The sequence below is a fragment of the Convolutriloba macropyga genome, chromosome 8 (genome assembly GCF_964194025.1).
Source record: "Convolutriloba macropyga chromosome 8, txConMacr16.3, whole genome shotgun sequence".
NCBI classification, from domain to species: Eukaryota; Metazoa; Xenacoelomorpha; order Acoela; family Convolutidae; genus Convolutriloba; species Convolutriloba macropyga.
In genome coordinates, this window is record NC_134475.1 from 58,969,440 (window position 1) to 58,991,172 (window position 21,733).

General features: G+C 35.6%; 1 protein-coding gene and 21 non-coding genes across 28 annotated transcripts in view; 21 read left to right on the forward strand and 1 right to left on the reverse strand.

Moving 5' to 3' along the window:
- LOC142344876 (uncharacterized) overlaps nucleotides 1-21,733 on the reverse strand; it is a 187,936-nt gene that overhangs the window by 31,940 nt on the left and 134,263 nt on the right. For all 7 annotated transcript variants that reach the window (XM_075396915.1, XM_075396914.1, XM_075396913.1 and 4 more), the window contains 2 exons: nucleotides 19,875-19,995; nucleotides 18,975-19,173 (listed from right to left, as the gene is read on the reverse strand). In XM_075396915.1, coding sequence (XP_075253030.1) covers nucleotides 18,975-19,173; nucleotides 19,875-19,995 — 320 coding nt within the window. The remainder of the gene's footprint in view (nucleotides 1-18,974; nucleotides 19,174-19,874; nucleotides 19,996-21,733) is intronic.
- Nucleotides 773-845, forward strand: Trnaf-gaa (transfer RNA phenylalanine (anticodon GAA)). The gene has a single exon. It is a non-coding gene; the product is annotated as a tRNA-Phe (tRNA).
- Trnaf-gaa (transfer RNA phenylalanine (anticodon GAA)) lies at nucleotides 1,445-1,517 on the forward strand. Its single transcript has one exon. It is a non-coding gene; the product is annotated as a tRNA-Phe (tRNA).
- Nucleotides 1,889-1,961, forward strand: Trnaf-gaa (transfer RNA phenylalanine (anticodon GAA)). Its single transcript has one exon. It is a non-coding gene; the product is annotated as a tRNA-Phe (tRNA).
- Trnaf-gaa (transfer RNA phenylalanine (anticodon GAA)) lies at nucleotides 2,336-2,408 on the forward strand. The gene has a single exon. It is a non-coding gene; the product is annotated as a tRNA-Phe (tRNA).
- Nucleotides 2,780-2,852, forward strand: Trnaf-gaa (transfer RNA phenylalanine (anticodon GAA)). The gene has a single exon. It is a non-coding gene; the product is annotated as a tRNA-Phe (tRNA).
- Nucleotides 3,227-3,299, forward strand: Trnaf-gaa (transfer RNA phenylalanine (anticodon GAA)). Its single transcript has one exon. It is a non-coding gene; the product is annotated as a tRNA-Phe (tRNA).
- On the forward strand, nucleotides 4,122-4,194 carry Trnaf-gaa (transfer RNA phenylalanine (anticodon GAA)). Its single transcript has one exon. It is a non-coding gene; the product is annotated as a tRNA-Phe (tRNA).
- Nucleotides 4,570-4,643, forward strand: Trnaf-gaa (transfer RNA phenylalanine (anticodon GAA)). The gene has a single exon. It is a non-coding gene; the product is annotated as a tRNA-Phe (tRNA).
- On the forward strand, nucleotides 5,018-5,089 carry Trnaf-gaa (transfer RNA phenylalanine (anticodon GAA)). Its single transcript has one exon. It is a non-coding gene; the product is annotated as a tRNA-Phe (tRNA).
- Nucleotides 5,914-5,986, forward strand: Trnaf-gaa (transfer RNA phenylalanine (anticodon GAA)). The gene has a single exon. It is a non-coding gene; the product is annotated as a tRNA-Phe (tRNA).
- Nucleotides 6,361-6,433, forward strand: Trnaf-gaa (transfer RNA phenylalanine (anticodon GAA)). Its single transcript has one exon. It is a non-coding gene; the product is annotated as a tRNA-Phe (tRNA).
- Trnaf-gaa (transfer RNA phenylalanine (anticodon GAA)) lies at nucleotides 6,809-6,882 on the forward strand. The gene has a single exon. It is a non-coding gene; the product is annotated as a tRNA-Phe (tRNA).
- Nucleotides 7,257-7,330, forward strand: Trnaf-gaa (transfer RNA phenylalanine (anticodon GAA)). The gene has a single exon. It is a non-coding gene; the product is annotated as a tRNA-Phe (tRNA).
- On the forward strand, nucleotides 7,704-7,776 carry Trnaf-gaa (transfer RNA phenylalanine (anticodon GAA)). Its single transcript has one exon. It is a non-coding gene; the product is annotated as a tRNA-Phe (tRNA).
- Nucleotides 8,596-8,668, forward strand: Trnac-gca (transfer RNA cysteine (anticodon GCA)). Its single transcript has one exon. It is a non-coding gene; the product is annotated as a tRNA-Cys (tRNA).
- Nucleotides 9,486-9,558, forward strand: Trnaf-gaa (transfer RNA phenylalanine (anticodon GAA)). Its single transcript has one exon. It is a non-coding gene; the product is annotated as a tRNA-Phe (tRNA).
- Nucleotides 10,371-10,443, forward strand: Trnaf-gaa (transfer RNA phenylalanine (anticodon GAA)). Its single transcript has one exon. It is a non-coding gene; the product is annotated as a tRNA-Phe (tRNA).
- Trnaf-gaa (transfer RNA phenylalanine (anticodon GAA)) lies at nucleotides 10,824-10,896 on the forward strand. Its single transcript has one exon. It is a non-coding gene; the product is annotated as a tRNA-Phe (tRNA).
- Nucleotides 11,275-11,347, forward strand: Trnaf-gaa (transfer RNA phenylalanine (anticodon GAA)). The gene has a single exon. It is a non-coding gene; the product is annotated as a tRNA-Phe (tRNA).
- Nucleotides 11,715-11,787, forward strand: Trnaf-gaa (transfer RNA phenylalanine (anticodon GAA)). Its single transcript has one exon. It is a non-coding gene; the product is annotated as a tRNA-Phe (tRNA).
- Nucleotides 12,585-12,657, forward strand: Trnaf-gaa (transfer RNA phenylalanine (anticodon GAA)). The gene has a single exon. It is a non-coding gene; the product is annotated as a tRNA-Phe (tRNA).

A 21,733-nucleotide genomic window follows, 5' to 3' on the forward strand; every position in this document is an offset into this window, starting at 1 on the left:
ACGATTAATCTTTTAAAACATTCGCTGTTCTTAAGCTTCAAAAAAAGTGTTATCACAAAAAAACGACAGTTCAAACATATTTTTGTTCGCATCTTAACTCATGAGAACTTTAATAAATTACAATTAGGCGCGAGGAGAAATATAAAACGTACATAAAAAACGCTTCGTGTGGGTCTGTTCTTGGCAGAGAAAAATCCAACAGTGTTATTAAAATCCAATATAAAAATAACTATGCTTGTTTTCAGTCTTCCATGGGGTTTTTTATGTAGAAGTAAAAATTTTTGGCAAAAATGAAAAACCCATCGAAAGTCGGTAGTAAGTTTCTCAAGCTGTGATAGCTCAGTTGGGAGAGCGTTAGACTGAGATCTAAAGGCCCCTGGTTCGATTCCGGATAGCGGCAAATTAATTGTTCTAACAAAGTTGAGTTTTCTTTATTGATCATGATTGAATTTCTAAAATATTTGCTGTTCTTAAACTGCAAAAAAAAGTGTTATCACAAAAAAAACGACAGTTCAAAAAAATTTTCGTTCGCATTTTAACTCATGAGAACTTTAATAGTTCACAATTAGGCGCGAGGAGAAATATAAAACGTAGAAAAACACGCTTCGTGTGGGTCTGTTCTTGGCAGAGAAAATTCCAACAGTGTTATTAAAATCCAATATAAAATTAACTGTGCTTGTTTTCAGTCTTCCATGGGGCTTTATTTTGTAGAAGTAAAAAATTTTCGGCAAAAATTGGAAAACCTATCGGAAGTCGGTAATAATTTTCTCAAGCTGTGATAGCTCAGTTGGGAGAGCGTTAGACTGAAGATCTAAAGGTCCCTGGTTCGATCCCGGGTCGCGGAAATTTAATTGTTCTGACAACGTTGAGTTTTCTTTATTGATCATGATTGAACTTCTAAAATATTTGCTGTTCTCAAACTGCAAAAAAAGTGTTATCACAAAAAAACGACAGTTCAAAAAAATTTTCGTTCGCATTTTAACTCATGAGAACTTTAACTCATGTGATAGCTCAGTTGGGAGAGCGTTAGACTGAAGATCTAAAGGTCCCTGGTTCGATCCCGGGTCGCGGCAATTTAATTGTTCCAACAACGTTGAGTTTTCTTTATTGATCATGATTGAACTTCTAAAATATTTGCTGTTCTTAAACTGCAAAAAAAGTGTTATCACAAAAAAACGACAGTTCAAAAAAATTTTCGTTCGCATTTTAACTCATGAGAACTTTAATAATTCACAATTAGCCGCGAGGAAAAATATAAAACGTAGATAGAAAACGCCTCGTGTGGGTCTGCGCTTGGCACAAAAAATTCCAACAGTGTTATTAAAATCCAATATAAATATAACTGTGCTTGTTTTCAGTCTTCCATGGGGCTTTATTATGTAGAAGTAAAAAATTTTCGGCAAAAATCGGAAAACCTGTCGGAAGTCGGTAATAAGTTTCTCAAGCTGTGATAGCTGAGTTGGGAGAGCATTAGCCTGAAGATCTAAAGGTCCCTGGTTCCATCCCGGGTCGCGGCAATTTAATTGTTCTAACAACGTTGAGTTCTCTTCTCTATTGATCACGATTAAACTTTTAAAACATTTGCTGTTCTTAAACTGCAAAAAAATGTTATCACAAAAAAACGACAATTCAAAAAAATTTTTGTTCGCATTTTAACTCATGAGGACTTTAAAAGTTTACAATTAGGCGCGAGTAGAAAAATAAAACGTAGATAAAAAACGCCTTGTGTGGGTCTGCGCTTGGCACAGAAAATTCCAACAGTGTTATTAAAATCCAATATAAATATAACTGCTTGTTTTCAGTCTTCCGTGGGGCTTTATTATGTAGAAGTCAAAAACTTTTGGCAAAAATTGGAAAACCTATCGGAAGTCAGTAGTAAGTTCCTCGAGCCGTGATAGCTCAGTTGGGAGAGCGTTAGACTGAAGATCTAAAGATCTCAGGTTCGATCCAGGGTCGCGGCAATTTAATTGTTCTAACAACGTTGAGTTTTCTTCTCTATTGATCACGATTAAACTACTAAAACATTTGCAGCTCTTAAACTGCAAAAAATTTGTTATCATAAAAAAAACGACAGTTCAAACGAATTTTGTTTGCATTTTAACTCATGAGAACTTTGATAGTTTACAATTAGGCGCGAAGAGAAATATAAAACGTACATAAAAAACGGTTCGTGTGGGTCTGCGCTTGGCACAAAAAATTCCAACAGTGTTATTAAAATCCAATATAAATATAACTGTGCTTGTTTTCAGTCTTCCATGGGGCTTTATTATGTAGAAGTAAAAAATTTTCGGCAAAAATCGGAAAACCTGTCGGAAGTCGGTAATAAGTTTCTCAAGCTGTGATAGCTGAGTTGGGAGAGCATTAGCCTGAAGATCTAAAGGTCCCTGGTTCCATCCCGGGTCGCGGCAATTTAATTGTTCTAACAACGTTGAGTTCTCTTCTCTATTGATCACGATTAAACTTTTAAAACATTTGCTGTTCTTAAACTGCAAAAAAATGTTATCACAAAAAAACGACAATTCAAAAAAATTTTTGTTCGCATTTTAACTCATGAGGACTTTAAAAGTTTACAATTAGGCGCGAGTAGAAAAATAAAACGTAGATAAAAAACGCCTTGTGTGGGTCTGCGCTTGGCACAGAAAATTCCAACAGTGTTATTAAAATCCAATATAAATATAACTGCTTGTTTTCAGTCTTCCGTGGGGCTTTATTATGTAGAAGTCAAAAACTTTTGGCAAAAATTGGAAAACCTATCGGAAGTCAGTAGTAAGTTCCTCGAGCCGTGATAGCTCAGTTGGGAGAGCGTTAGACTGAAGATCTAAAGATCTCAGGTTCGATCCAGGGTCGCGGCAATTTAATTGTTCTAACAACGTTGAGTTTTCTTCTCTATTGATCACGATTAAACTACTAAAACATTTGCAGCTCTTAAACTGCAAAAAATTTGTTATCATAAAAAAAACGACAGTTCAAACGAATTTTGTTTGCATTTTAACTCATGAGAACTTTGATAGTTTACAATTAGGCGCGAAGAGAAATATAAAACGTACATAAAAAACGGTTCGTGTGGGTCTGCGCTTGGCACAGAAAATTCCAACAGTGTTATTAAAATCCAATATAAATATAACTGTGCTTGGTTTCAGTCTTCCATGGGGCTTTATTATGTAAAAGTCAAAAACTTTGGGCAAAAATTGGAAAACCTATCGGAAGTCAGTAGTAAGTTTCTCAAGCCGTGATAGCTCAGTTGGGAGAGCGTTAGACTGAAGATCTAAAGATCCCAGGTTCGATCCCGGGTCGCGGCAATTTAATTGTTCTAACAACGTTGAGTTTTCTTCTCTATTGATCACGATTAAACTACTAAAACATTTGCTGCTCTTAAACTGCAACAAATGTGTTATCATAAAAAAAACGACAGTTCAAATAAATTTTTGTTCGAATTTTAACTCATGAGAACATCAATGGTTTACAATTAGGCGCGAGGAGAAATATAAAACGTAGATAAAAAACGCTTCCTGTGGGTCCGCGCTTGGCACAGAAAATTCCAACAGTGTTATTAAAATCCAATATAATTATAACTGTGCTTGTTTTCAGTCTTCCATGGGGCTTTTTTATGTAGAAGTAAAAATTTTTGGCAAAAATTGGAAAACCCATCGGAAGTCGGTAGTAAGCTTCTCAAGCCGTGATAGCTCAGTTGGGAGATTGTAAGACTGAAGACCTAAAGGCCCCCTGGTTCGATTCCGGGTCGCGGCAATTTAGTTGTTCTAACAACGTCGAGTTTTCTTCTCTATTGATCACGATTAGACTACTAAAACATTTGCTGCTCATAAACTGCAAAAAATTTGTTATCATAAAAAAAACGACAGCTCAAACGAATTTTGTTTGCATTTTAACTCATGAGAACTTTGATAGTTTACAATTAGGCGCGAAGAGAAATATAAAACGTAGATAAAAAACGCTTCGTGTGGGTCTGCGCTTGGCACAGAAAATTCCAACAGTGTTATTAAATTCCAATATAAACATAACTGTGCTTGTTTTCAGTCTTCCATGGGGCTTTATTATGTACAAGTAAAAAAATTTTGGCAAAAATTGGAAAACCTATCGGAAGTCGGTAGTATGTTTCTCAAGCCGTGATAGCTCAGTTGGGAGAGCGTTAGACTGAAGATCTAAAGATCCGAGGTTCGATCCCGGGTCGCGGCAATTTAATTGTTCTAACAACGTTGAATTTTCTTCTCTATTGATCACGATTAAACTACTAAAACATTTGCTGCTCTTAAACTGCAACAAATGTGTTATCATAAAAAAAACGACAGTTCAAATAAATTTTTGTTCGAATTTTAACTCATGAGAACATCAATGGTTTACAATTAGGCGCGAGGAGAAATATAAAACGTAGATAAAAAACGCTTCCTGTGGGTCCGCGCTTGGCACAGAAAATTCCAACAGTGTTATTAAAATCCAATATAATTATAACTGTGCTTGTTTTCAGTCTTCTATGGGGCTTTATTTTGTAGAAGTAAAAAATTTTTGGCAAGAATTGAAAAACCCATCGAAAGTCGGTAGTAAGTTTCTCAAGACGTGATAGCTCAGTTGGGAGATTGTTAGACTGAAGATCTAAAGGCCCCCTGGTTCGATTCCGGGTCGCGGCAATTTAGTTGTTCTAACAACGTCGAGTTTTCTTCTCTATTGATCACGATTAGACTACTAAAACATTTGCTGCTCTTAAACTGCAAAAAATTTGTTATCATAAAAAAAACGACAGTTCAAACGAATTTTGTTCGCATTTTAACTCATGAGGACTTTAAAAGTTTACAATTAGGCGCGAGTAGAAAAATAAAACGTAGATAAAAAACGCTTCGTGTGGGTCTGCGCTTGGCACAGAAAATTCCAACAGTGTTATTAAAATCCAATATAAATATAACTGTGCTTGTTTTCAGTCTTCCATGGGGCTTTATTATGTAGAAGTCAAAAACTTTGGGCAAAAATTGGAAAACCTATCGGAAGTCAGTAGTAAGTTTCTCAAGCCGTGATAGCTCAGTTGGGAGAGCGTTAGACTGAAGATCTAAAGATCCAGGTTCGATCCCGGGTCGCGGCAATTTAATTGTTCTAACAACGTTGAGTTTTCTTCTCTATTGATCACGATTAAACTACTAAAACATTTGCTGCTCTTAAACTGCAACAAATGTGTTATCATAAAAAAAACGACAGTTCAAATAAATTTTTGTTCGAATTTTAACTCATGAGAACATCAATGGTTTACAATTAGGCGCGAGGAGAAATATAAAACGTAGATAAAAAACGCTTCCTGTGGGTCCGCGCTTGGCACAGAAAATTCCAACAGTGTTATTAAAATCCAATATAATTATAACTGTGCTTGTTTTCAGTCTTCCATGGGGCTTTATTTTGTAGAAGTAAAAAATTTTTGGCAAGAATTGAAAAACCCATCGAAAGTCGGTAGTAAGTTTCTCAAGACGTGATAGCTCAGTTGGGAGATTGCAAGACTGAAGATCTAAAGGCCCCCTGGTTCGATTCCGGGTCGCGGCAATTTGGTTGTTCTAACAACGTCGAGTTTTCTTCTCTATTGATCACGATTAGACTACTAAAACATTTGCTGCTCATAAACTGCAAAAAATTTGTTATCATAAAAAAAAACGACAGTTCAAACGAATTTTGTTCGCATTTTAACTCATGAGGACTTTAAAAGTTTACAATTAGGCGCGAGTAGAAAAATAAAACGTAGATAAAAAACGCCTTGTGTGGGTCTGCGCTTGGCACAGAAAATTCCAACAGTGTTATTAAAATCCAATATAAATATAACTGTGCTTGTTTTCAGTCTTCCGTGGGGCTTTATTATGTAGAAGTCAAAAACTTTTGGCAAAAATTGGAAAACCTATCGGAAGTCAGTAGTAAGTTCCTCGAGCCGTGATAGCTCAGTTGGGAGAGCGTTAGACTGAAGATCTAAAGATCTAAGGTTCGATCCAGGGTCGCGGCAATTTAATTGTTCTAACAACGTTGAGTTTTCTTCTCTATTGATCACGATTAAACTACTAAAACATTTGCAGCTCTTAAACTGCAAAAAATTTGTTATCATAAAAAAAACGACAGTTCAAACGAATTTTGTTTGCATTTTAACTCATGAGAACTTTGATAGTTTACAATTAGGCGCGAAGAGAAATATAAAACGTAGATAAAAAACGCTTCGTGTGGGTCTGCGCTTGGCACAGAAAATTCCAACAGTGTTATTAAAATCCAATATAAATATAACTGTGCTTGTTTTCAGTCTTCCATGGGGCTTTATCATGTAGAAGTCAAAAACTTTGGGCAAAAATTGGAAAACCTATCGGAAGTCAGTAGTAAGTTTCTCAAGCCGTGATAGCTCAGTTGGGAGAGCGTTAGACTGAAGATCTAAAGATCCCAGGTTCGATCCCGGGTCGCGGTAATTTAATTGTTCTAACAACGTTGAGTTTTCTTCTCTATTGATCACGATTAAACTACTAAAACATTTGCCGCTCTTAAACTGCAACAAATGTGTTATCTTAAAAAAAACGACAGTTCAAATAAATTTTTGTTCGAATTTTAACTCATGAGAACATCAATGGTTTACAATTAGGCGCGAGGAGAAATATAAAACGTAGATAAAAAACTCTTCCTGTGGGTCCGCGCTTGGCACAGAAAATTCCAACAGTGTTATTAAAATCCAATATAATTATAACTGTGCTTGTTTTCAGTCTTCCATGGGGCTTTATTTTGTAGAAGTAAAAAATTTTTGGCAAGAATTGAAAAACCCATCGAAAGTCGGTAGTAAGTTTCTCAAGACGTGATAGCTCAGTTGGGAGATTGTTAGACTGAAGATCTAAAGGCCCCCTGGTTCGATTCCGGGTCGCGGCAATTTAGTTGTTCTAACAACGTCGAGTTTTCTTCTCTATTGATCACGATTAGACTACTAAAACATTTGCTGCTCTTAAACTGCAAAAAATATGTTATCATAAAAAAACGAGAGTTCAAACAAATTTTTGTTCGCATTTTAACTCATGAGAACTTCAATAGTTTACAATTAGGCGCGAGGAGAAAAATAAAACGTAGATAAAAAACGCTTCGTGTGGGTCCGCGCTTGGCAGAGAAAATTCCAACAGTATTATTAAAATCCAATATAATTATAACTGTGCTTGTTTTCAATCTTCCATGGGGCTTTATTTTGTAGAAGTAAAAAATTTTTGGCAAGAATTAGAAAACCCATCGAAAGTCGGTAGTAAGTTTCTCAAGACGTGATAGTTCAATTGGGAGAGCGTTAGACTGAAGATCTAAAGGCCCCCTGGTTCGATTCCGGGTCGCGGCAATTTAGTTGTTCTAACAACGTCGAGTTTTCTTCTCTATTGATCACGATTAGACTACTAAAACATTTGCTGCTCTTAAACTGCAAAAAATATGTTATCATAAAAAACGAGAGTTCAAACAAATTTTTGTTCGCATTTTAACTCATGAGAACTTCAATAGTTTACAATTAGACGCGAGGAGAAAAATGAAACGTAGATAAAAAACGCTTCGTGTGGGTCCGCGCTTGGCAGAGAAAATTCCAACAGTGTTAATAAAATCCAATTTAAATAAAACTGTGCTTGTTTTCAGTCTTCGATGGGGCTTTATTATGTAGAAGTAAAAAAATTTTGGCAAAAAATGGAAAACCCATCGGAATTCGGTAAAAAGTTTCTCAAGCCGTGATAGCTGAGTTGGGAGAGCGTTAGAATGAAGATCTAAAGGCCCCTGGTTCGACCCCGGGTCGCGGCAATTTAATTGTTCTAACAACGTTGAGTTTTCTTCTCTATTGATCACCATTAAACTTTTAAAACATTTGCTGTTCTTAAACTGCAAAAAAAGTGTTATCACAAAAAAACGACAGTTCAACCAAATTTTTGTTCGCATTTTAACTCATGAGAACTTTAATAGTTTACAATTAGGCGCGAGGAGAAATATAAAACGTAGATAAAAAATGCTTTGTCTGGGTCTGTTCTTTGCAGAGAAAATTCCAACAGTGTTATTAAAATCCAATATAAAAATAACTATGCTTGTTTTCAGTCTTCCATGGGGCTTTTTTATGTAGAAGTAAAAAATTTTCGGCAAAAATTGAAAAACCCATCAAAAGTCGGTAGTAAGTTTCTCAAGTCGTGATAGCACAGTTGGGAGAGCGTTAGACTGACGATCTAAAGGCCCCTGCTTCGATCCCGGGTAGCGGCAATTTAATTGTTCTAACAACATTGAGTTTTCTTTATTGATCATGACTAAACTTCTAAAACATTTCCTGTTGTTAAACTGCAAAAAATCTGTTATCATAAAAAACTTGGCAGTTCAAACAAATTTTTGTTCGCATTTTAACTCATGAGTACTTTACTAGTTTACAATTAGGCGCGAGGAGAAATATAAAACGTAGACAAAAAACGCTTCGTGTGAGTCTGCGCTTGGCACAGAAAATTCCAACAGTGTTATTAAAATCCAATATAAATATAACTGTGCTTGTTTTCAGTCTTCCATGGGGCTTTATTATGTAGAAGGAAAACATTTTGGGCAAAAATTCGAAAAGCTATCGGAAGTTGGTAGTACGTTTCGCAGGCCGTGATAGCTCAGTTGGGTGAGCGTTAGACTGCAGATCTAAAGGTCCCTGGTTCGATCCCCGGTCGCGGAAATTTTATTGTTCTAAAAACATTGAGTTTTCTTCTCTATTGATCACGATTAAACTACTAAAACATTTGCAGCTCCTAAACTGCAAAAAATGTGTTATCACAAAAAAACGACAGTTCAAACAAATTTTTGTTCGCATTTTAACTCATGAGTACTTTACTAGTTTACAATTAGGCGCGAGGAGAAATATAAAACGTAGACAAAAAACGCTTCGTGTGAGTCTGTGGTGGCAGAGAAAATTCCAACAGTGTTATTAAAATCCATTATAAATATAACTGTGCTCTTTTTCAGTCTTTCATGGGGCTTTTTTATGTAGAAGTAAAAAATTTTCGGCAAAAATGGGAAAACCAATCGAAAGTCGGTAGTATGTTTCTCAAGCCGTGATAACTCAGTTGGGAGAGCGTTAGACTGAAGATCTAAAGGTTCCTGGTACAATCCCGTGTTGCGACAAATTAATTCTTCTAAAAACGTTGAGTTTTCTTCTCTATTGATCACAAAAAAACTTCTAAATTATTTGCTGTTCTTAAACTAGAAAAAAACTATTATAAAAAACGACCATTCAAACAAACTTCTAATTGCATTTTGACTCCTGAAAATTTTAGTGGTTTACAATAAGGCGCGAGGACAAACATGAATCGAAAACAAAAGATGCTTCGTGTGTGTCTGTGCTTGGCAGAGAAAATTCCAACAGTGTCAATAAATTTTAATATAAAATAATTATGCTTGTTTTCAGTCTTTCATGGGGATTGTTTATGTAGAAGTAAAAGAAATTTTTGGCAAATATTGAAAAACCCATCGAAAATCGGTTGTAAGTATCCCAAGCCGTGATAGCTCAGTTGGGAGAGCGTTAGACTGAAGATCTAAAGGTCCCTGGTTCGATCCCGGGTCTCGGCAACAATTTAATTAATCTTACAACGTTGAGTTTACTTCTCTATTGATCACGATTAAACTTCTTAAACAATTGCTGTTCTTAAAATGCAAACTTTGTGTTATCACAAAAAAAGCGACAGTTCAAACAAATTTTTGTTCGCATTTTGACTAATGAGAACTTTAATAGTTTACAATTAGGCGCGAGGAGAAATAGAAAACGTAGATAAAAAAAGCTTCCTGTGGTTCTTCGCTTGCCAGAGAAAATTCCAAGTGTTATTAAAATCCAATATAAATATAACTGTGCTTGTTTTCAGTCTTCCACGGGGCTTTATTATGTAGAAGTAAAAAATTTTTGGCAAAAAATGGAAAACCCATCAAAAGTCGGTAGTAATTTTCTCAAGACGTGATAGCTCAGTTGGGAGATCATTAGACTGAAGATCTAAAGGTCCCTGGTTCGATCCCGTGTGGCGGTAATTTAATTGTTCTAACAACGTTGAGTTGTTTTCTTCTCTATTGATCACGAGAAAACTTCTAAAATATGTGCTGTTCTGAAACTAGAAAAAAAACGACCATTCAAACAAATATCTAATTGCATTTTAACTCTTGAGAATTTTAGTAGTTTTCAATTAGGCTCGAGGACAAATATGAAAAGAAAACAAAAGGTGCTTCGTGGGGGTCTGTGCTTGGCAGAGAAAATTCCAACAGTGTTATTAAAATTCAATATAAAAACAATTATGCTTGTTTTCAGTCTTTCTTGGAGATTGTTTATGTAAAAATAAAAGAAAGTTTCGGCAAACATTGGAAAACCCATCGAAAATCAGTTGTAAGTATATCAAGCCGTGATAGCTCAGCTGGGAGAGCGTTAGACTGAAGATCTAAAGGTCCCTGGTTCGATCTCGGGTCGCGGCAAAATTAATTGTTTTAGGAACGTTTGAGTTTTCTTTTCTATTGATCACGAATAATTTTTTAAAACATTTGCTGTTCTTAAACTGCAAAAAAATGTGTTATCACAGAAAAACGACGGTTCAAACAAATTTTTGTTCGCATTTTAGCTCATGGGAACTTTAATAATTTACAATTAGGCGCGAGGAGAAATATAACACGTAGGTAAAAAACGCTTCGTGTGGGTCTGTGCTTGGCAGAGAAAATTCCAACAGTGTTAAAAAAGTCCAAAATAAATATAACTGTGGTGCTTGTTTTCATTCTTCCATGGGGTTTTTTTATGCAGAATTAAAAAATTATCAACAAAAATTGGAAAACCAATCGAAAGTCGGTCGTAAGTTTCTCAAGCCGTGATAGCTCAGTTGGGAGAGCGTTAGACTGAAGATCTAAAGGTCCCTGGTTCGATCCCGGGTCGCGGCAATTTAATTGTTCTAACAGAGTTGAGTTTTCGTCTCTATTGATCACGACTCAACTTCTAAACATCTGCTGCTCTTAAACTGCAAAAAATTGAGATATCACAGAAAAACGACAGTTCAAACAAATTTTTGTACGCATTTTAGCTCATGAGAACTTTAATAGTGTACAATTAGGCGCAAGGAGAAATATAACACGTAGGTAATAAACGCTTCGTGTGGGTTTGTGCTTGGCAGAGAAAATTCCAACAGTGTTAAAAAAAGTCCAAAATAAATATAATTGTGGTGCTTGTTTTCATTCTTCCATGGGGCTTTTTTATGCAGAATTAAAAAATTTTCAACAAAAATTGGAAAACCAATCGAAAGTCGGTCGTAAGTTTCTCAAGCCGTGATAGCTCAGTTGGGAGAGCGTTAGACTGAAGATCTAAAGGTCCCTGGTTCGATCCCGGGTCGCGGCAATTTAATTGTTCTAACAGAGTGGAGTTTTCTTCTCTATTGATCACGATTCAACTTCTAAGCATCTGCTGCTCTTAAACTGCAAAAAATTGAGTTATCACAGAAAAACGACAGTTCAAACAAATTTTTGTACGCATTTTAGCTCATGAGAACTTTAATAGTGTACAATTAGGCGCGAGGAGAAATATAAAACGTTGGTAAAAAACGCTTCGTGTTGGTCTGTACTTGGCACAGAAAACTCCAACAGTGTTATTAAAATCCAATATCAATATAACTATGCTTGTTTTCCATGGGTTTTTTTTATGTAGAAGCAAAAAATTTTCGGCAAAAATTGGAAAACCCGTCGAAAGTCGGTAGTAAGTTTCTCAAGCCATGATAGCTCAGTTGGGAGAGCATTAGACTGAAGATCTAAATGTTCCTAGTTCGATCTCGGGTCGCGGCAATTTAATTATTCTAGCAGCGTTGAGTTTTCTTCTCTATTGATCACGATTAAACTTCTAAACATTTGCTGTTCTTAAAATGCAAAAAATGTGTTATCACAAAAAAACGACAGTTCAAACAAATTTTTGTTCGCATTTTAACTCATGAGAACTTTAATAGTTTACAATTAAGCGCGAGGGCAAGCATAAAACGTAAAATAATTTTACGGCATTTAATGAGGTTTGCATTCAACTATAACACCTCTAAGATCTTAACTTAAAAATTGTTTGTGAAGCAGATTTTTTTTTATTGTGCACCACCTAAAAAATAGTAGCAAAGTAAAAAAATGTTTGGCGTTTAAAACTTGATATTATATTATTCAAAATGGGTTCTAATCTGTTTTGACCCCCTCCCCCCGTGTTTTTCACGTCCATCTCCCGTTACAAACTATATATTGTTATATAGCACGTTACTATGTAAAAAAATAGCAGGTGCGCCTGGGGGCTTAAAAAATTAAACCCCCTAAGCTAGGGGGGAACAGAATAGATCCTCAAAATCTGAGCCAGGCGATGCACAATCTCATAAAAGTTGATTCTAAATTTTGTCAGAATTTTGTTACAATTTCTTACACAAAAATTCTAAAACTACAAGGAAAAATTTGTCTTAAAAAAAGGCGTCGCCAAAACGTTGAAAAATTTAAAAATAGCACAAAAAAACCGCGTAAGTAGCCAATAGCAACCAATCATGGGCTATTAAATGGTTTAAACACCCGCTTTTTCCAAGCTTTTTATCGTATCGCCTGTTTGTGAAATATAACAAGCCGTGATAGCTCAGTTGGGAGAGCGTTAGACTGAAGATCTAAAGGTCCCTGGTTCGATCCCGGGTCGCGGCAACATAGTTTTTAGCCTCTATTAGGCAATTCAACAGTGGCTTTTATTTTATGGTTACACTTTCTATATTAAAATAGCTTCTACAAATTAAGCAACACTACGGGAGAATTGTTGCCCCATGAGCCTGACCCATTGAATAATTCCATTGGAACTGAAAATGAGTTCAGCTTGTGCTCCAGCTTCGTGTGTGCGCATATTATTACCATTTCCCAAACGCAGTTTTATAAACGGATGAGAAGAAATAGTTGCTTGAAAGTACGGAAATTAGGTGGAAATAAACATGGGGGGGGGGGGGGGATGAAAAGACAAGATTCTTTGACTGAAAGTTAAACTTAGCCTACATGAAGCAATCTAGAGAACTAGAAGAAAATCAAAGCAAGCATATAAAAGAATCTAAAAATTGCACTACCTGTAATCATAGACTATTAAAATGCGACGAGTAAGCTTGTTGCAAAAAAAACTTCCGAAAGCAACAAAAAATTGGGTGAAATAGTAAGTCTCATCTAATTGATAATGCATAACGGTAGCAACTTGATACTTAATAAAATAAGCCAGATGCTCAAAATCTGACATGGAACGGAAGCTTAAATGACACAACTACAAACACAAACTTACATAAGACTTAAAACATGATTGCATAACATGTTTAATTGATTCCTTTTGCTATCACATTTTTTTGATAGATCAATATCTACTGTTTATAAAATATTGATTGAACCAATCAAAAACCTTGTCAGATGGTTGAAGGCAAGATTTGCAGGTTACTATCAAAATGATGTAGAAAATGATATAATTGGAGCCAAATGGATCTAGCCTCATAAATTATGAATCTGTCAACCAGATTTGATTGGTTTAAAATCGATTCACTGATAAAACATCTTTTTGTTAGCGTGGCTTTGTAAAATTCACAGCATGCATTGGCATAGATACCATGAAGGTATCTAATCAAAAGAATCTTGTTCATTTAAAGTATTGTCGCAAGTGTTCAAAGCTTGAGCATTTTTTCACGACCTAGGGTTATCAGCATGAGTGAAATTTTGTGAAAGGAAGGACATCAAAATCAAATCTGCTTCAACATAAAATATATCCGTTACAACTTTCAAGAGTCCTGTTTTTGGGGCTATAGTGAACAATACCGTAATGGCTGCTCTCCTATCAAAGTCAAGGAAAACTTTACACAGCCCAATTCGTTTCAATTCTGTTGGGATATTACGTTTTTGCAATAAAATTGTCTGAACTGCATTATCCGCTATAATGTAGATTACCGTCGCAATATTTGATACTCAATTATTCCCGACTCATCGTACAGCTTTGCTGTTCATTAATGTTGTTTCGCTCAGAATAGCAAAAAATTCAATTTGAACCTATCAATATTTGCTGACTTTTTCTTAATAACTTAAGCTATAAATCAGAATTGCAAAATCCTCTCCATCTAGGGCAGATCTAGTTATTTTCCCTAGCTACTGGTTAGGGCAAATAATTTCTATCTCCGATGTGTTAACAATATGAGAGACGTTTTCAGAAGAATCAAAAATAACAAATGTAACAATATTCGCATTTTGTGCGTGCTTTTGTCGTACACTAAATTGCTCAATAACACAATTATCGAAGCTATGCTAGGCTTTGTTAAAACTAGTACGAGAAAGAGATCCTATGCTTTGCTCAGACTTTATCTTACTTCGGAACTTTGGTCCTCAAAAAGCAAGATTCTGAATAACAAAGTTAATTCTCTTTTCAAGAAGCCAAGATAAGGTTACTTGTACAATCACTAAGATGATTTACAGAAACAAGAAATGATGGCAGGCAATTTACAACTGAAGGAAATTTGCTTCAATACGCATTGTATGTCAGTTTAATATGACTAAAATCGCAAATTTCAACCAATTTTTGGTAGTTTTTCTACCTCTTTTTATGCTTCTTGTCACGCGGTTTTTTAAATGTCAATTTTGCGTCTCAGATTGGCTTTAGATAAAGACATAATGTGGCGCTAAGAGTTTTCCGTAACATCACTTTTCAGTGTAAATTCGTTTTCAAGGGAGATTTAAAAACTCTATGGAAGTTTTGTCCAATATTCTGTGTCGACAGCAGGTTTATTCGCAAACAAATCGTAGAAGAGACAATTTGTTCAAGTCGTTTATACATCGTAATATAGTTTCGCTGATACAGAGTCAATGTCATCTCTTGTGTCAGTTTCATTTCATGTAACATAATCACGTACTAATAATAGCTGCATAAAAATGATTTAAAAAGTAAAGAAATCAACTTGGCTTCGAGAGAATAAAGCACTGAATTTTGTTGTTCATGAATTTCTAATTTCAGTGGAACAACCAACTTTGAGTTGATTTGGTTGATTGTGAAGCTCAGCCTTCACATCGCAGGCCCTGTTTTCCATCCTGAAATCATCATTTGCCTTGGGCAGTACAGGAGCGAGCTTCACTACTGGTTGCTTGTACACTCCATCGTTCCTGCGAACCAGCGCTGATTGAATCACAACATCAGTTTTCTCGATGTCAGTGGCAACTCAAGCCAGATTATAATACCTTAGCTTATCGTTTTTTTTCAATTAACCGTGCAAATTCAGACGAATCGTTCCCATAGTCCTCCAAAGTGTGGTGCTGCGGGTGGGTTGAACTTCCATCTGATTCCTTATTGAATTAGATGTTCTTCGATCTCTTCCTTGTTCCATGCCGCAACGTACTCTGCGAACTCTCTTTCAGCTCCAACAAAATTTCTCCCGTTGTCACTGTTGATCGTACTCGGTTTGCCTCTTCGCGCAATGAATAGCATGATTGCATTGAGACAACTATCTGCGTCCAACTTGGGTACAACTTCTATATGCACCGCTCTCATAGTTAGACTTGTGAAAAGACACCACCATCGCTCCTCGTTTCTCCACCCAATCTTCACAAGGAAAGGGCCAAAGTGGTCAACTCCAAAACTTGTAAAGGCTGTTTAATCGTCTTAATGCTTTTCGGGTAGATCAGTCATTTCTGTTGCTATCGTTTGTGCTCTGTCTTTTCTGCAGGTAACATACTTCTTCTTGGTTGATCTTAAGTTCTTTTATGGGATCCACATTTTGCGCTAAGCGATGTTTCTTACATGCTCAGTGCCATCGTGTTGATTATCCTTGCGCTCGTTTCGCAAGAATAATTCAACCGCGTGATGTCTCCAATGTAGCAAGTTTGGATGCTTTGCGTTGAAATCCAATTGACTTTTGCCCATTCTGCCTCTGGCGCGAATAAGTCCTTCTTCATCTAGGAAGGGTGTCAATTGTAGGATTTTGCTTCCTTTCGAAATTTATTTTTCAGCTTTGAGAGGTTTCATCTCTTCACCAAACTGTTCTCGCTGTAGTAACTTGAATGCCTTTGCTTTTTCTCTTTCTTCAATGCTGACTACAAGTGTTGCTGGTTTGTATTTGATCAATGCTCGCTGTACGTATACCACTGTATTCACTGGTCTCTTAGAGTTACCGAATCGTTCCTTTTAATTAACAGCTTTCGCTTCTTCAGCCTTTATCATGAAGACTGATGAGGGTATATTATCTCCATCTGATGCAAATAATAGGTTCACCTGCTCTGGCGACTCATTTTCCGATCACTTCAATCAGGCCTGCCCAGTGAGCCACTCACTTCTCTTGAGCTCTTCAATGTTGAATGCTCTGGTGCCAATGTCCGCTGGGTTGTTGATACCACTCACATGATTCCACTGTGATACATCAGCTGTATCTAGTATCTCAGCTACTCGATTGGCCACAAACACTTGTTGCTTAGGATGGGAATTGTGTATCCGCTGCAAAACTGTAGAACTTCCATTTAAATCCCCGTCGAATTACATGTTCTGTGATCCCTTCTTCGTTCCCCTCTGCAACGCACTCTGCAAACTCTCATTTAGCTCCAGCAAAGTTTGTCGCGTTTTCACCGATTATTTCAGTTGGTTTGCCTTTTAGTGCAATAAATCGCATATTTAGAACGAGAACACTATCAATGTCTAACTTTGATACCAACTCTATATGCACCATTTCGACAGTTAGACAAGTAAACAAGCAAAACTATCGCTTTTCGTTCCTTCATCCAATATTCAGTGTGAAAACGCCAATTCCATTTTCGCAATTTTGCCCAAGTTCATTAGCACTGCTTTCCTTTTTTAAAGTAAAAAATCGAATATATAATGAATTTCACCAAGTGCTTTTGTGTTATTGCTGGTAATATTTACCAAAACATTTCAGCTTTTTCGGGGTATTATCGGACACACTATAATGCAGTGATCAATCAAATTCCCGGAGTCAATTTGAAAATGATATGGAACAAAAAGAAGCAAGAAAAATTAATAAATGTTGATTAACAGAGGTGATTGGAACTTTGATAAACGAAGTTTGATTTTCATGAGAGTGTTAAAATGTATGCCACCGGACAACTAGGGTTTTTATGAGGAAAATACGGGAGTTTCATACTCTGAGCCAAAAATATCCAATGATGTTTTTTTGCTAAAATAAAAAACTTGAACTAATTCATTCAATTTAAGCTTAACTTCTTAGCAGAGATCGCTAAACTACGCGGCAAAAAGTGCTTTTAGTGATCATCATTTTCTATCATTACAATTCAATCAATTAACTTGATAAAACTTTCTTCAAAAACGAAAATGGAAAAACTTATGAAAATCTGAACCTAAACTTTTGACCTTTTAAAACTCACTTCAATTCATTCACTTTAAATTTACTCCCTTATTGGAGATTGCTTAATTTAGAGAAAATGTGTTGTAAATGTAATTCTTAAAGAAAACTTTGATTGTTCACTAATTTGGATGTATCTAGGTATTATCTTTTTAGTTATTATCTTTTAGCAAAACTCATGGAAATGTAAAATAAAATTTCTCTTCTCTCGACAAACTTGATTTTCCTAGTAATTGTTTTTAGAGCGAAAAATTGGGAAATTTATTCAATGATCTTCTTCTTTAATCATTTTGTATCAAGTCATTTTTCTTGAAGGAGAAATTTGTTATTGAAAGTTATTACTTATTCACATCATTATAGCCATTATAGTCTTTGATTTGAACAATTAAACTAGTTATGTTTTTAATTAATATTCTAAATTTGCAGGCATAATGTTTGTTTATAAACTGCACTGAAATCAAACCATTAATCAAAAGTCACATTTTAAAATGCTCTAAATCTTGGAAATTGTTCAAGTTCATTGGTGGATATTATTGACGAATTACATGTTTTATCTACAATTTTATGTCACTTATTTCTAAGATTTGGGTAAAAAAATGTCACCGTGAAAACCTGTTAATGCAAACTATTTTTTTAAATGAAATATGTAAATTATTGCGATAGAACGATATGTAGGTTTTTGAAAGTTTTCTGTCTCTTCATCATTTAGCAGCCAATTAAGTCAAAAATGCTGATGAGTGGGATCGAAACATTATGTGCGTACGCACATTACCGAGCCTCCTTATTTTACGTTTCGATTCAATTATTAAACTGGATGTAACTTTCTTTGGAAATAAAATTGGAAAAACTTATGGAAATATCAACTTAAACTTCGACTTTTTTCATTCAAGCTCATTTCAATTCGTTCGCTTTAAGTTTAGTCGCCTAGTGAAGATCGCTAAATTATGGGTAAAATGTGCAGTTAATGCTAATTTCAATGAAAACTTTGAATTTTTTTTACTGAATTTGATGTATCTATAGCTTAACAAAGTTTGATCTGTCTAGTTTATTATAATCTTTGGAAAAAAAATTTGCATAATTTTGAGAAATTTTTAAAATTCTTCAAATTTTTAAAGTTAATTTTATAATTAATATTCTAACTTTACACGCACAATGTTTGTTTGTCCACTGTATTGACATCAGAGGATAATTCAAAGACATACTTTTAAGTGCTCAAAATCGTGGAATTGGTTTAAGTTCATTCGTGGATACTTGTGACGAAATTCAAGTCTTTTTCCACGACTTTATGCCGCTCATTTCCAAGATTTGGGTAACTAATTGTCACCGTGGAAAAATGTTCATGCAAAATAAAAAATGGTTAACATAATATTGTCTCCTTTTCCACAAAACAACAATTTTTTTTCGAAGAATGCTTTTTAGGGCTATGCCCATCAATGAGGATAAGAAGGTGATACGTGTGACATAGTTGGCTGGAAATATTGTGCTAAAAAGTTACTATACCTGCACGGGTGATCAAATTAGCAGCCGGCAAAACTAATAGATATACAATCTAATAGGTACCTTGTAATGTAACTACACCGTAGGATTCTTAGAGTACTCAGACCACTGAACAAAATTATGATAATGTATATTTAACGAACAAAAACCGACCTGGAGCTTCTGTGTGACAGAGTAGCCGATTGGTTCGCAGAAGAAGAGTTTAATTGTTGTTGTTGTTGTGGTTGTTGTTGTTGGCTGGGTTTCGTCTGAATAGGTGCACTGGCCTGATCATCAGAGGGGGGAAGGAGGAGTCTGCAGGGTAGTGACACAGGGTAGATGCTGTGCTCTTTGATCAGAGATATTAAGTCGTCTGAAATGAGAGACAATTAGTACACAGATTAACCTCTTTAGAATTTTTCCTATATGGTATTATCTTGCACGCCCTAGAAACAACGTTGTTATGTTAAGTGTTTGGCGCTCGAAATGAGAATCCAGTTTAAAAGAAGTTGCTCATTGCTCTGAGACGTACTTTTAATAACTAAAACCTACCGTCTGAGTTCAAAACTAAATGAAAGACTCAACTAGAAGGACAGAGAATTTTTTAATATTTCATTTATGTACTGGGAGGACAAGCCGAAATGATTATGAATGAGAAAAAAATTTCTGATTTTCCGAAATTGGTTGCATGTTTATTATCCTCATTGCTCTTTAGATTGGACTTTTGTTATGGGAACATATCTGAATATTTGTTGTTTTCCCAAACTTCATCAGATAGGGGATTCTGTACCCCCCACCCCAGCTTAGTGGGTATATAACTTTTATGACCCCCAGGCAAACGTGCTACCTTTTTTTATAGTAACGAGCTCTATACCATCACATAATTTGTAATGAAAACACTGGGAGGGGGACGGGGGGGGGAGTGGGTGAAACAGAATAGATCTCAGGTAAAAACAATTTACTGAAATAAAGCGCTCTATTGGTGGTGGTGGTGGGGGGGGGGGGGGGGGTGGGCATACCGTACTGATAAGAGGGCAATCTGGGAAAAATGCTATGATATTGGGGTGATTGTACCGAAGTATTGTTCAGCTTGGTGACCTCTGACCCTAAGTCCTTTGTTGTTCCTCTCCACCAAGTAGTGTCTCACCAACTCATCCACAGATGTCAACTGCTTCCCAGGCGGAGGATGCTCAACCTACAATCAATCAACTTTATATAAACATTTGCCCATCATCACTTCATCGGTCATACACCATTCGCTAATACAAATTATCACTGTACAATTTCTGATGGTGTCTGCAAAAATACCCAATGTAACAAAATATACCAAAAAATACTTTACCCTATTGTTAGTATTACCAGAACATCTAATAAGGAAAATTAGCATTACTAGAACAAATTTTAACTGTCAGACTGTTCGTTTGGGTAAGCCTCAGGGGCCCGTAGGACTTGATATGAAACTATCAAAACAGAATATGATATTAAGTTATCCTCTTAAATACGATAAAACATGCTTGTAATAAAGACTGCTAATTTGCATTACCAAACGAAAAAGTTCAAACGATATAAATTGAGTATTATTGCTTTGGATATTTTCGCTCATAGCGTCTTTTTGTATTGATTAATTGGCTATGAAATGTTTTTTCTTGGAGCTGCAAGAATGTTTCCTTAACTTGTTGTCGAGTGAAAATAGTCTAAATCCTTGGCTGAACCACATCAGTTCCCAATTTTTTATTGCGTAAAATTTGATCAGATGTCGAATAAGATCTAATGAGAAGTGTCTTTTTATTTGACCTTCCTTAGAATGACTATATAATGTAGTCGCATGTTTGGAAAAACACCCAATGTTTTGGAAGATCAACAAAAACAATGCTTGGGACAGTTTTTGTCTACTTTCAAATTTTCGAGGCCATCTTCATTTCACGCGTGTCATCAAATTGTTAGCTCATCTTCGTAATATTGTACAAAAAGTCCGGGCTATAAAAAAAGCGAGCGTAATAAGCCCTTGGATATTGAATTGTAGATATCAAACAAAATTGCAAGTTAAACAAATCAAGTTTTTAGGGTGTTAAATCTGATACCAAAATTTATCGTGTACGATTTGATTACTGTCTGATCAGATATTATATGAAGATGAATCTCAGACAATTTTGAGAGAAAATTTTAGGGTCTTACACTATAAAAATTCCCAAATCATTGGAGGAACGTTCCTTAGTTATTTGGTGTAAGGAAAAATTACCCAATTCCTATTCAACCAATACCATTATAACCTGACTGCCATTTTAACCAGTGCCAACTTTGTTTTACTCTATTGATAAAACAGCTATTTTGAATCTAAATCAACTATTTAGAACCTCTACTCTTAAATTATAACTAGTTATCAAAAAATGGACCGTGGGATTTGATACGAACCTATCACAACCGAACATAGGATTAAACTATTTGTTTATGAATGCTAAAACATCCTTGTAGTAGTGAATGTGTAATCGCACTAGTGAACGAAAATATTAAATAGCATTGAGCATAAGCACATTGATAAGCATGACATTAGACAAAACGGCAGGTTGGGTATAATAGCATTGAGTAAAGTTAAAATGGGTAATTTTCCATTTCGCCGTTGTTTTTAATATTGCTACATTACAGAAAAATAAGGTGCTGGATTAAGTTTAAATTTGGTTTCAGAAGTTCATTCGCTCCTTTGTTAATCGGAATTTTATCTTTCGCAACACAATTTTTTGCGGTTAAAACAAGTAGGTCCGATTTTTGGCACGTCTCGAAAAAAAACATGCGCACTAGCACCAGGCCTAAAAAGACAAGTAATTAGGACTCAGATAAGTTGCTCTAAAAAGATAAGGCCAAATTAGCAGATAAATGCCTTACATTTCCAAAATTGGTGTCTGCAAGGCAAAACATCACCTGATAAGAGGCATATA